At 44.6% G+C, this 13,707-nt stretch overlaps 1 protein-coding gene across 1 annotated transcript in view; it reads left to right on the plus strand.

Annotated features, from left to right (window-relative positions):
* LOC117086272 overlaps positions 1–11,256 on the plus strand; it is a 28,606-nt gene extending 17,350 nt beyond the window's left edge. Inside the window, exon 3 of the mRNA XM_033215951.1 lies at positions 10,838–11,256. Within this exon, the coding sequence (XP_033071842.1) occupies positions 10,838–11,064 (227 nt within the window). The 3' untranslated portion in view covers positions 11,065–11,256. The remainder of the gene's footprint in view (positions 1–10,837) is intronic.
* The last annotated feature ends 2,451 nt before the right edge of the window (positions 11,257–13,707 follow it).

Consider the following 13,707-nt stretch of genomic DNA (forward strand, 5'->3'; position numbering starts at 1 on the left):
TTGCCAGCCCTGGTTTATTCCCCGCCTCCTCTCTGCAGTTGCCTTGGGTTTTCCCTCATTATGCGAGAAAGCAGCCTCAGCTCACTTTGCTATGTGAGCAGGGGGTTGGGGGGGGCGGTGACAGCACCAGTCACATCCATCCCTATTGTCACCAGATCACGAGTTGTCTTAGACCCCACCCAGCAGACATCTCCTTTTCAGGAAGAAAGGATGCAACAGGGTGGAGGTGGATGAAGTGTCTGTCATGGATGGAGGATACGGTGACCAGCACACAGTCTCACCCTCAGGGAGCTGCGAATCACTGTTTCACTTCACCCCCTGGACAGTCCCGCCTTCAGGTTCGTTCAGCTGCAAGACCCAGAACCCACTGGTGGTGGATCCTGAAAGCACCGCCCTCTGGATCCTGAAAGCACCGCCCTCTTTGATTCGGGATCCGATGCCCCAGCTGCTGGGGGAGCTGACCACAGACAGCCTTCAGCTCTCAAGAGCCCTTAGGGACAGACTCGGCTGCAGAGTGTATCCTCGCCCAAGGTCATGCTATTCCCAGAAAGTTCCACATCCAGTGACTGATCCTTACAGACCTGATCTTTTTGGCCTGATTGGGATGATTTTGAAGGGCCGTTCTGACTCCAGAGCTTCCCATGGTGTCAGTTCAACTGTGCTCTCTACTGGCGCCTCCAACTCCACAACTGATAGGTGGAAGTTTAAACCCCAGAACCTCAACATGAGTCCCTGTTCAGAGACAAGACCTTTAAAGATTAATTAAGATAACATGAGGTTGGGCCATAATCCAATATGACAGGTGTCTATAAAAAGAGGAAATTGGCCGGGTGCAGTGGCTCACGCCTGTAATCCCAACACTTTGGGAGGCTGAGGCGGAGGGATCACCTGAGGTCGAGAGTTTGAGACCAGCCTGGCCAACATGGAGAAACCCCGTCTCTACTAAAAATACAAAATTAGCCAGGCGTGGTGGCGCATGCCTGTAATCCCAGCTACTCGGGAGGCTGAGGCAGGAGACTCACTTGAACCCAGGAGGTTGTGGTGAGCTGAGATCTCGCCATTGCACTCCAGCCTGGGCAACAAGAGCGAAATAAAAAAAAGAAGAGGAAATTAAGACACAGACACATGGAGGGAAGACCAGAGGGAGACACAGGGAGAAGACAGTTGCCTAAAGCCAAGGAGAGAGGCCTCAGAAGAAACCAGTCCAGCTCGGTGAGGTGACTCACTCTTATAATCTCAACACTTTGGGAGACTGAGGCAGACAGATTGATCACTTGAGGTCAGGAATTCAATACCAGCCTGGCCAACATGGTGAAACCCTGTCTCTACTAAAAATACAAAAATTAGCCAGGCCTGGTGGCACTCACCTGTAATCCCAGCCACTCAGGAGGCTGAGGCACAAGAATCGCTTGGACCCAGGAGGCAGAGGTTGCAGTGAGCTGAGCTCCCACCACTGCACTCCAGCCTGGGCGACAGAGTGAGACTTTGTCTGAAAAAAAAAAAGAGAAAAGAAGAAACCAGACCAGTCAACACCTGATCTCAGACTTCCAGCCTCCAAAATTGTGAGGAAATAAATTTCTGTGTGAAGCCCCTCAGACTGCGGTCCTTTGTTATTGCAGATTAACACACATGGGTTGGCCAAGGCTGTGGCCCTGGTCGCAGCTCAGCTGCTCTCTCCCCCGACTCCTGCCTCCTCCCTCTCCTTTCCATGGGTGTCTATCCCAAGGGCAGTCTTTGGTCAACATGGAGCAGCCTAATGCTCTCAGCGGCACCTTCCAGGGGACCCAGACTGTGCCTCCATTCCTGCAGCCTGCTCTAAGGGGAGCCTGTAGGGAATGCACAGGAGACACTTGGAGAAATGGATAGCAGGAATGCACAGGCCTGGGGAAGGACTGCACCTGGGGCTGGAAGCTGGAGAGGAACAGCCTCTCCCTAGCACCTGACCATGTGTCTCTTGTCCCCTTTCTGAGTGTCTGCTTCGTGCTGCAGATTCCCCAGGAAGACCTACCCTCTCTGTGGCATCCTCATTGTTGTTTCCCTCAACAGAACCAGCCCGCCCCAGCCTGAGTCTATGTGATTTTCCATTTCCAGGTCACCCCTGACCTTCCTCCTCTGGGATGCTCTGCTGAAATTCTCAGAGAATCTGATTGGCCCCACGGTTGCCCATGTGGTCAGATGGTCACTGGTAGGGTATCTCCCAGGCCTCTGGGAAGTGAGGGCAGTGGGCATGTCCACCATCTTTTGAGGTCAATGTCTTTCTGAGGAAGGATTGGAGGCCCGCAAGTCTTGCTTTCTTTTACCACTGACGGGGAGATGCTTGTCTTGTGTCGCCTGTGTTGTTATGGCACATTCCTCAATCTGATGAGAGTTCGAAGGCCTCTGAAACCCTGCACTGGGTATTAGACCTCTGCATCCTCCCCTCTTCCCTTACACCCGAGTCGTGGCCTATGGCCGGGTGGAGCTCAGAGCTGGAGCTTAATGAACATTTGTGGATTCAAGGACAGAGGTCAAGATTTCAGGTAAGTTTAATTCAGTTTCTTTCATGATAACAGCCCGTCCCTGGAATTGTGCCAGCCATCTCCAAGAGGTATGAAATGAGGGGCCGGGGAGCAGCTGGAGGCCACAGTCCGATACAACATTAACTTATTTAACAGCTGTTTTGCCTATTGTGGTAAAATATACATGCCATACAATGTATCATGTTTGTATTTTTAAATGTACAGTTTTGTGGCATTCATTACATTTACATTGCTGGGCAACCATCACCACCATCTAACTCCAAAGTTTTTTTGTCTTCCCCGGCTGAAAGTCTGTACTCATTAAACAATAATTCCTCATTCACCTCTCCCCATAAGCTTCTGGGAACCGCCATCCTACTTTCGGTCTCTATGAATTTTTTTGAGACAGAGTTTCGCTCTTGTCACCCAGGCTGGAGTACAATGGTGCAATCTCAGCTCACCACCACTTCTGCCTCCTGGGTTCAAGCTATTCTCCAGCCTCAGCCTCCTAAGTAACTAGGATTACAGGCACCCACCACCACACCTGGCTAATTTTTGTAGTTTTAGTAGAGATGTCACCATGTTGGCCAGGTTGGTTTCGAACTCTTGACCTCAGGTGATCCTCCTGCCTCAGCCTCCCAAAGTACTGGGATTACAGGTATGAGCCATTGCAACTGGCAGTCTCTATGAATTCGTCTACTCTAGGTATCTCATATAGAAGGAGTCAGTCAATATTAGTCCTTTCATGACTGTCCTATTTCACTTAGCATAATAGATGCAAGGATCACCTACGTAGACTATGTCAACATTTTCTTCCTTTTTGGGGCTGAATAATTTTCCATTGTATGGATATTCCACATTTTGCTTATCCATTCATCTATCAAGGGACTCTATGGTTATTTCTACCAATAGCTTTTTTAAGAAAAAATATTAATTTCTCATTCACCATTGTACTCAATTCTTTATATACCTTACTCAGTTAATCTTCCCTATAGCTTAGGAGGTACCATTATCATTACCCTCTTTTAGGATGAAAAAACTGAGATTTGGAAAAATTAAGGAATTTGCCTTCTGTTACTCAGCAAGTTAGTTCCAGAGCCTGAATCCCCCCAGGGCTGTGTGACACTACATGCTTCCCGCCCCATGGTAAATGGCACCAGGGTAATGCAATCAGCAAAATTCCAAATGAGGAAATTCTACATGGATAATGATCTAGTTTTTTCAAAAAATAAAATAGAAGAAACAAAAGAAAAGAAAAGGCAAGGAACCTAGAAATTAAAAGAGGTTTAGTAGAAAAATAAACCAAAAGCATGGGCTTGTTTGGATCTTGATTTTAACAAGCTGCAACTTCACTGTGAATTATATCACTTCTAAACAGTGATAATAACTGGGGAAATTTGAACAATGGATATCCAAGTATGATTATTATCATTACGGTGTATTAATTGAATAGCGGTTTTGTTCTAATGTGAGAGAGAGCGAGGGTGTTAGAAGTACAAACAGAAATATTTAGAGATGAGACTTAAGATTTTGGTGTCTGGGCCAGGTGTGGTGGCTCACGCCTATTATTCCGGCAATTTGGGAGGCCGAGGTGGGTGGATCATCTGAGATCAGGAGTTCAAGACCAGCCTGGCCAACATGGTGAAACCCCATCTCTATAAAAAAAAATTAGCTGGACATGGTGCTCATGCTTATAATCCCAGCTACTTGGGAGACTGAGACAGGAGAATCGCTTGAACCCAGGAGACAGAGATTGCAGTGAGCTGAGATCGCACCACTACACTCCAGCCTGAGCGACAGAGTGAGACTCTGTCTCAAAAAAAAGAAAAAAAAAATTGGTGTCTAGAATTTGTTTCAAAATATTTCAGAAGTAGGGGACAGGAAGTGAGGTGTAGGGAGTAGATACAGATGAAGTAAGAATGACCTATTGGGTCAGGCATGGTTGCTCACACTTGTAATCCCAGCACTTTGGGAGGCTGAGGGAGTGGGTCACCTGAGGTCAGGAGTTCGAGACCAGCCTGGCCAAATGGTGAAACCCTGTCTACAAAAAATACAAAAATTAGTCAGGCGTGGTGGCAAGCACCTGTAATCCCTGCTACTCAGGAGGGTGAGGCAGGAGAATCACTTAAACCTGGGAGGCGGAAGTTGCAGTGAGCCGAGATCATGCCATTGCACTCCAGCCTCGGCAACAGAGGGAGACCCTGTGTCAAAAAAAAAAAAAAAATTGACTTATTGATAACTGTTGGAACCTAGAGATTAAATGAAACTCAAGAGGCATATCAACCAAATGGAATGTAATAGGCCTTACGTCAGTCCTGACTCAAATAAATCAAGAGTGAAAAACGATTTATGAAAAAAAAAGGAAGATTCAAACTCCACATTTTTGAATATTAAGGAACTATTGTTAATGTTTTAGGTGTGATAGTAAAGGTTACATTTAAGAAAAAAGAGCAATTATATTTTGCATACATACTGAAATGTTTACGAACAAAATGATATCATCTGACATTTGCTTCAGAATATTGTCAGAGTAGGGTGTGGGGAGAAGGAGAGACACAGATCAGAGATCAGCTGTGGCAATAATTATTGAAGCTGGGTGATGCTTACCTGGATTCATTTTACTATTGACTGTTCTGATGAATGTGCTTGAAAATTTCTATAATAAAAATCCTAAAAACAAACACTTGTGAAGAAATAGCATCCCATTTCTCTAAGTGGGGAAACTGAGGCTTTGAGAGGATAAGTAATTTGCTTAAGTTTCCACAGCCTGTTGTGGGCAGCAGTGGGGGACACAGTCATCAACTTCAACTCAGGAGCCAGGGGGTTAGCCACTGGGACTGTTCCCTCCTGGGCACGGCCCATATTTTTCCCCCGTTACTAGTAGTATCTTGGTTTTTCTTAGAGAGAGCACCCTCTCCAGTTCTTAGTCCAAGTGGGAGGAAGGCTGACCCCACATCTGGCCCCAGACCCAGGGGAGGGGCATATTCCGGGCCCCATCAGTCTTATTAGTCTATCCCCTCAATCATGCTGATTGCCTCAGGGATGGACAGGAGGCCTGCATTGATCCAATGAGACACAATTTTTGGAATTTTCCAGAAGTAGAAGTAGCAGTTCCTTTTTTCTCTGGAATTGCTAAAGAATAACAACAGCAATGAGAATAATATGTATCAAAGGCTTACTATAGGTGCTATTATTATCTCCCTTTTTACAGATGAGAACACTGAGGTGCAGAGAGGTTAAGAGACCTGGTGACAATCTGGAACTACTGGAGGCCACCACATAGACAGATCTGCTCAGGGTAAAGTCAACTCCTTGAAGTCAACCATGCTCAAAAGAAAGAGTTGCAAGGAGATCAAGTCCCGATGATGTCATCTGAGTCTCTGGATTCAGCTAGATCTAGGACTTCTCTATTTCTTGAGCCTACTTGAGTTAGGTTTTGGCACTTCGCAACTCAGAGAGGCTTGGCATGAAAAATGATGGAGGACTTTGAATTTTGGGGATAGGGGAATGGAGAAAACAGAAAGGAACCAACAGAACCTACCTATTATTAAAACAGGCTAGAGGCTTTCCATACACTATCTCACTTAATCATTACAACAGCATGTTTGATGAGTAATAGTCACATTTTATAGATTAGGAAAATTAGGTCACAAAGGGTTCAGTCCATTGGTTCATTCACCATATTTTTTTTCTGGATCAGGTACTCTACTAGATATTGAGCAGTCAAAGATAGTAGCAATAATAACAACAGCTAACATTTTATTGAGAACTTACTATGTGCCAAACACTGTTCCAAGCATTTGACATTCGTTGTCTTATTTATTCCACTAAACAACCTTCTGAAGGTTGTTATCATCATCCCTATTTTATGCATGAGGAAATTAAGGCACAGAACCATTAAGAAACGTGCTCAAGGGCAGGTGGCTGGGAAGTGGTGAAGACAGAGTGACTTCAGGGGCCAGGACTCTGACATGATACCATGCTGCCAAGCTTCTCTCTGGAAGTTCAAGGTAGCTTGCCTCTGGTCACACAGCAACAGTCCAGACTGGTTCGTCTGACCCAAAGCAAGCTCTTTCCTCAGCATCATGATGCAATTGCACATAATGAAGTTAGATTTCAATTTTGAAAAGGATTGGCAGCCACCAAAAGGTTTTGGGAGGAAAATGATGTTCCCATCAAAATTATGCCATCTTTCAAAGAAGGGATGGGTCCTTCATTGTATTTATTCTGACCACGAGACAAAAAGACATCCCCATAAACACCTCCCAGAGGCCACACCTTAGTGTGGTTTATACTGTGTGCCACGATGTACAGAAATGGGTTTCATTTCTGTTTTTCGGGAGAAAACTTCCTGTTTGTTCTGGCACAGAACCCCTTGCAACAGGACACACTGTTGGCCAGCATAGGAACTTGACTCTTGCATGTCTTTTCTTTTGAACTGCCAAGAGCTCTTACTAACCTTATTTGGTAACAGCTCCCTTCTTTTGTTTCAGAACTGACCCTCTTCCATTCCACATGAGTCTGTTAGGATCCCCTAACTCTGGCCAGAGGGTAGGCGCCCCTGAGCTGCAGTGATGAGCACATGGATCGGGAATGCCACTCTAGTAAGAGCAATCAGATTCTTCTAGGAGAAGAGTCTGGCACTAGAAGAGAGAAGCTTGCTTTTTATTGAGAGTGAATGATGTAAACTAGAACCTGTCTGTGATCATACTCATACCCTCCTCTCCACAACCCCTAAATCCACAGGGAAGCTCATCTCTTGCAATAGGAATAAGCCTAACATCCCAAGAATAGCACAACTGAGAAACAGGCACAGAGAGAGAATATTACTGAGTTCCTGTGTCCAGTCATGCTGGAGAACAATTCCATTCCATGAACTCCTAGTTTCTGGAATCAGTAAATATCCCCTTTGTTTAAATTGGCTTGACTTGAGTTTCTGTTGCTTGCAACCAAAAGATTTCTGGCTAAGACTTGCTTCATTACCCAGAAGCTTTATTATCTATTGTTTGTTTTTGTTTTTGTTTTGGGTTTTCTCACTTTCATCTTTCGCGAATGGTAATAAGTCAAGATCTAACTGTAAGCTAATACTGGCTGCAGAGTTATTTGTTATGGTAAAAATTTAGAAAACACTTAGATGGCTCATAAGGGATCACTCACCTATACAGTAACCTAGTGTCCCTAAGTATGATGACTTTGTGGATAAAAAGTGACATCTAGTGATGTTAATGGCTTGACTGTGATACACAGGGGTTCAGCTTCACCCAGGGTCCCTGCGGTTTTGTCTGGGGTCCCATGGTAATGTCTCACATAAGTTCAAGGACAGGCTCACTTATATTCTTCAACTCTGGTTTCCTCCTTGAGACATTTCACCACTGCCCAGGGCTGTCTGGGAAAACTGCTCCTCTGTGTGATGCTGTCCTTTGGGTGTCTTGAGCTCTGGAGTATCAGACCTGGGCTAAGCCAGTGGGGGTGGGAGGACCAGTGAAGGAAATCGCCCTGCAGTGTGCTGTGGCATCTCTGTTTTATCTTTCTCTCTTCAACAAGCTTCTGCATGTTATTTCCTCTGTTAAGAAACCCTGTGATCTGGGAGAAACCAGGCCTGGCCAGTCAAAGTACTTTCTCTCCGTGACAATGAAGACTGGCCAAGAAGTGACATGGGACCCATGCAGGAGGACAGATTCCCAGAACCTGGGGAGAAAGACACTCTCTTCTTTTCACTTATGTTTCTAAGCTGGAGCTTATGGACTAAACCTATAATAAGAAAACCCAAGAGTTATTGGTTGGCCTCTACCTTTCACCCTGTGGCCTGAGGCATAAGGAAAGCTGGCTTGCATAGAACAGAGAATAGAGCAGATGGACAGGGAGCAGCAAGGAAGAGACAGAGTCTTGGCAGCCTCCATCCAGGCCCTGATTCTAGGTCATTCCTAAGGTTTTGCTGCATCCCTGACCTTGTGCTTCAGGGAATCCATACAATTGCTCTCAATATTTGCTAAAACTCACCTCAATTGGCTTTTGCTTTTTTGCAACTCAAAAGATCCTAACGAATACATGCACTGTTCTTTCTTTCTTCACATACCTGTGCATAAAGATACCTGTGCATAAAACTGTTCCCTTCCCTCTAGTCTCATAAAAGCAACTGCAGCTGGGCGGTGTGGCTCACGCCTATAATCCTAGCACTTTGGGAGGCTGAGGCGGGAGGAACACTTGAGGTCAAGAGTTTGAGACCAGCCTGACCAACATGGTGAAACCCTATCTCTACTAAAAATACAAAAATTAGTCGGGTGTGGTGCTGGGCGCCTGTAATCCTAGCTGCTTGGGAGGCTGAAGCAGAAGAATTGCTTGAATCTGGGAGGCAGAGTTTGCAGTGAGCCAAGATCTTGCTACTGTGCTCCAGCCTGGGCAACAGAGTGAGACTCTGTCTCAAAAACAGAACAAAACAAAACATAAAAACAAAGCAACTGCCTTTAAGCAAATGAACATGCAAACCAATCCCTGGGCTACTAGCCCTAAGCCTAGCCCCAGACTTGGCCAAAAAAACAGTCCCTTAGACACAACCTGTAACTCACAACTTCTACATTGAGTCTAAATGCAGTGAATAGCAATTGTGAACACGAACTTGCTCAAGATTGTCAGATATGATGAGACAGGAAGGGCCAGAATTCACATTTATGTTAACCTGTGTAGAAAAGTGTTTCACCATTTTGCTGTATTTGCGTATCAACCAATCTTTCAGAGCTTGATCTCAAAGAAGTAATCTGGGACTCATTTATAATCCTTAAAGTAAGGGTCTTAGCTGCAGATTCCAGCACCTCTCTGCTGCTTTGGGTGGCCATCAGCTGCCAGCAGCCAGGCCAGCCAGAGGGGAGGTGTCCTGTACCCCACACCACCACCCCTCACAGTTGGAGGGGCACTCAGCACAGATGCAGATCACACAGGCTCAGACACTCACCAGCTAAGCTCCAAGGCCTCTCCAGAACAAGGATGAATGAAGACAACTCCGAATGAGAGGACACAGGCCTGGTGTTCAGCCCAGGAGATAAGCCGGCTCAGAGCGTGGAGGAGGGTGGTCACAGTCAGAGAGCAGGGACTCTCTCAGACAGCTGTTTCCTGCTGGGATCTGCTTCAGAGAGGCTGGAGTGCCACCCCACACACTCCTTCCAGGGACTGCTGTCTCGACTGCTGTCTCCAGGCAGTTTTTACCTCATAACCCTTCAGATTCAAGCCCAGGGATTGGAACTATGATTTCTGATTCTATGGACTTGGGATTCCCAAGGCCTGGATCTTGCTGATGAGACCTCTCTGGCCTTCGCTTCCAAGGACTTCCAGCTCGAGCTGGATTCGTGTGATTGGGTTCTCCTTGGCTCCATAACCTCAGGGTCTCTGGCTCTCCACACCTCTGCTCGTGCGTTACTAAAAGAAGCCTATAGACAACTTTCCCAGATTGTGGGTGAGAGAAACAGCTGAGAAATATCTTGCGTATGCTGAGGATAAACACAGCCATTCCCTCTCAGTGGAAATCTTTGTTCTAGTTCTCCTTTGATGCCAAGGGAGTAGGCAGGTATTGAGAACTCTGATGAGAGGCCTCCACGCTCTTGCCAATGCTAGTTCTTCACTTGCTGACAGGCTTACGATTCCCTCTGCTGTAGAGACCAACCCTGTATTTAGCCTGCTGTTCTCTCCCACATCAGGCCTCCTGGTCCTACAGATGGGCACATCGTGGATCATGGTCTTCAGCCTCAGCAGGACCTCTGTGCTCCCCGGGGCCCTTTTCAGCACTAGTGCCCCTGATTTCCCACGGTCCTTTAAAAGGTGCCTCCCCTTAGGCCATGATGTGACCTCACTTTCTTTATCCCGGAAAGAATAGTCATCAGAGGAGATGTCTGCAGTCCCGCTGCACCCCCAAGCCTCCTCATTTCCCCTCCATCCCAGAGATCTATCTAAGGAGCCCCTCTTCCTATCTAAGGCACATATGCTGTGCCTCCTCAGGAAAGTCAACTATTATTTATGTCTCCCTCCTATACCACCAATGTTAATTAGCCTTCTGCACAGAAACAAAGCCAATAGGATGGATGGATAGGTAGATGATAGATAGACAGATAGATAGATAGATAAGTAGATAGATAGATAGATAAGAGATGATAGATACATACATAGATAAGAAATAGATAAAACAGATAGACACAAAAGACATATAGATTTATAGATTGGATAGAAGATAGAAAGATCATAGATAGATAGATAAATGGATAGATAAGAAAGATGATTGATAGATGGATAGATAGATTAGATAGATGGATGAATGGATAGATTAATAAGAAAGATAGATGATATCAAAACAGATAAGAAAGATGATAGATTACTCTTTTCCTTTCTCCGCCATCGTGGTGTGTTCTTGCCTCCGCTTCTCGCCGTGTCTTCTCACAAGACTTTCAGGATTAAGCGATTCCTGGCCAAGAAACAAAAGCAAAATCGTCCCATTCCCCAGTGGGTTCGGATGAAAACTGGAAATAAAATCAGGTACAACTCCAACAGGAGACATTGGAGAAGAACCAAGCTGGGTCTATAAGGAATTGCACATGAGATGGCACACATATTTGTGCTGTCTGAAGGTCACCATCACATTACCATATCAAACTGAAAATGTCACCACTCTCTGGAGAGTTCGACATGTTTTCCTCTCTGAATCTATTATGAATGCGTTGGTTGGCTGGGTTCAGTAATAAATATGTGAGGCCTTTCATTTCAAAAAAAAAAAAAAGAAAGATGATAGATTAGATATATGGATAGATGATAGATAGGTAGGTAGATGAATAGGTAGATAGATGGGTAGATGGATGAATGGATGGATAGATAGATAGATAGATAGATAGATAGATAGATAGATAGACAGAATTTAAGGAATTGGCTTATGTGATTGTGGGGCTGGCATGTCTAAATTCTGCAGGGCAGCTCAGCAGTCTGGAAACCCTGGGAAGACTTGATGTTGTAGCTCAAGTCTGAAGGCAGTCTGGAGACAGAATATCCTCTTGCTTGAGGGACCTGAGTCTTTTCCTCTTAAGGCTTCAGCTAATTGGAGGAGGCCCACTGACATGAGAGACAATCATCTGCTTTACTCAAAATCTACTGTTTCAAATACTCATCTCATCTTTAAAATACTGTCACAGCAATGTCCAGACTGGTGTTTGCCCAAATAGCTGGGCACTGTGGCCAAGCGAAGTTGACACATGAAATTAACCAATTACAGCAGTTATAACTGTGGTCAAGAGCTCTTACATGTTTACTAAGTGTTAGTGTTTGTGCTAAATTAATCACATACAGTTTCTTATTTAATCCTCTTGGTGCCCCATGAGGTAGATCCCATTGCTGTCCCCACTTTACAGATGGGAATGTTAAGTTACACAGTGAAGGGCAGAGCTCCTCCTCAAACCCAAGTCTAGCTGACTCAGAAGATTATATTCTTAATCACTAATCTGTGCCACCTTCCAGCTGCTTTCCCTATTCTGGCTTTTTATTATCTGATTATAAACATATTAAAAATCTCTCTGATTCAACAAAACAGAACTTCCCATGATCTATTTCCTCTCTTTCCCGGGGAACCATCTTTGCAAGAGTGGCATCCTCTTGGTGGCTCCAGTTCTTAGTCTTCTTCAACTCACAGCATCCTGGTATCCGCCTTCACCAGAACAAGAAAACAATGTTGACCTAGGTCACAAATAATGTTCATGGATATGGTTCTTTTATCCTGGAATTTATTGTAACACAGAAATAATTGTCCATTGTGTTAAAAAATCAGAAAAGCACTTCTGATGCAAGACAGCATTTGTGTAAATACACATTTGTGTCACCCATTCTGCCATAAACGTAGTAGCTATAGATAATATTTTTTAATGGAGCATGTAAAAAGGGTATAACTGAGCTCACAAATGAGATAGTTTTGCAGACCAGAAACAGAAGAGAAACATACAGAAGTTCGTGGGCAAGACTTTGGCTTCTGGGTGTAGCTAAGCTAATCTGGCTCCAAGGAAACAGGAACTGAATATGCTGTAGGTGAGACAGGGTTCAGGACTGAAACTAAGACTGGTATATTCTCCACTTAGGACAAGAGATTGCTAAAAGTGCCTACAAGCAACTGCTTGGGGTTTTAGCTTATGTGAAGCTGAGGAACTAGGTGGACAGTGATCAAGACAGAACAAGAAGCAGGACCTGAACCAAGCCACTTGTTCACTGAGTGAGGCACCCACATTGCCAATAAGCAAGAGCTACCATCATCAATATAAGGTTCAATTAGCAGGCAGGCTGATAGAGGAAACTCAAAACTCCTAGATAAGAAAAGAATAGACAGCAAAAGAGGAAAACAGAGAAGACAGTAAAGGATAAAGCTTTAAGTAAACCTGAAAACTAAAAGTCCAAAAGATAAAAAGAAATCTATCTCCAAGGGATAATAGCTAATAAATCAATATTGATAGATTTTTTTGCTTCAAGTGAAACTAAAATAGTAAAACAATCTGAAAAAGAATTGAAAAATAAATGTGTTCCAGATATGTAAAACAGAAAGTGAAGGAATGAGATGAAATAAATAAGAATAGAAAATGTGAAACAAAAATAGAAACGAATTTTTTGTTTTTGTTTTTGTTTTTGTTTTGAGAAGGAGTCTCACTCTGTCACCCAGGCTGGAGTGCAGTGGCACGATCTTGGCTCACTGCAAGCTGCGCCTCCCAGGTTCACACCATTCTTCTGCCTCACCCTCCCAAGTCGCTGGGACTATAGGCGCCCACCACCACACCTGGCTAATTTTTTTTTTTTTTTTTGTATTTTTAGTAGAGGTGGGGTTTCACCATGTTAGCCAAGAAATGAACTTTAAAAAAAAATGAATATGGCCAGGTGTGGTGGCTCATGCCTGTAATCCTAGCATTTTGGGAGGCTGAGTCGGGTGGATCACCTGAGGTCGGTAGTTGGAGACCAGCCTGACCAACATGGAGAAACCCCGTCTCTACTAACAATACAAAATTAGCCGGTGTGGAGGTGCATGCCTGTAATCCTAGCTAGTCGGGAGGCTGAGGCAGGACAGTCGCTTGCACCCAGGAGGCAGAGGTTGTGGTGAGCTGATATCATGTCATTGCACTCCAGCCTGGGCAACAAGAGTGAAACTCCATCTAAAAAAAAAAAAAGACTATGGAAAAGAAACAATTATTAATCTTGGAAATATAAA

This window comes from Trachypithecus francoisi, unplaced genomic scaffold (genome assembly GCF_009764315.1).
Source record: "Trachypithecus francoisi isolate TF-2019V2 unplaced genomic scaffold, Tfra_2.0 Lachesis_group1, whole genome shotgun sequence".
NCBI lineage: Eukaryota > Metazoa > Chordata > Mammalia > Primates > Cercopithecidae > Trachypithecus > Trachypithecus francoisi.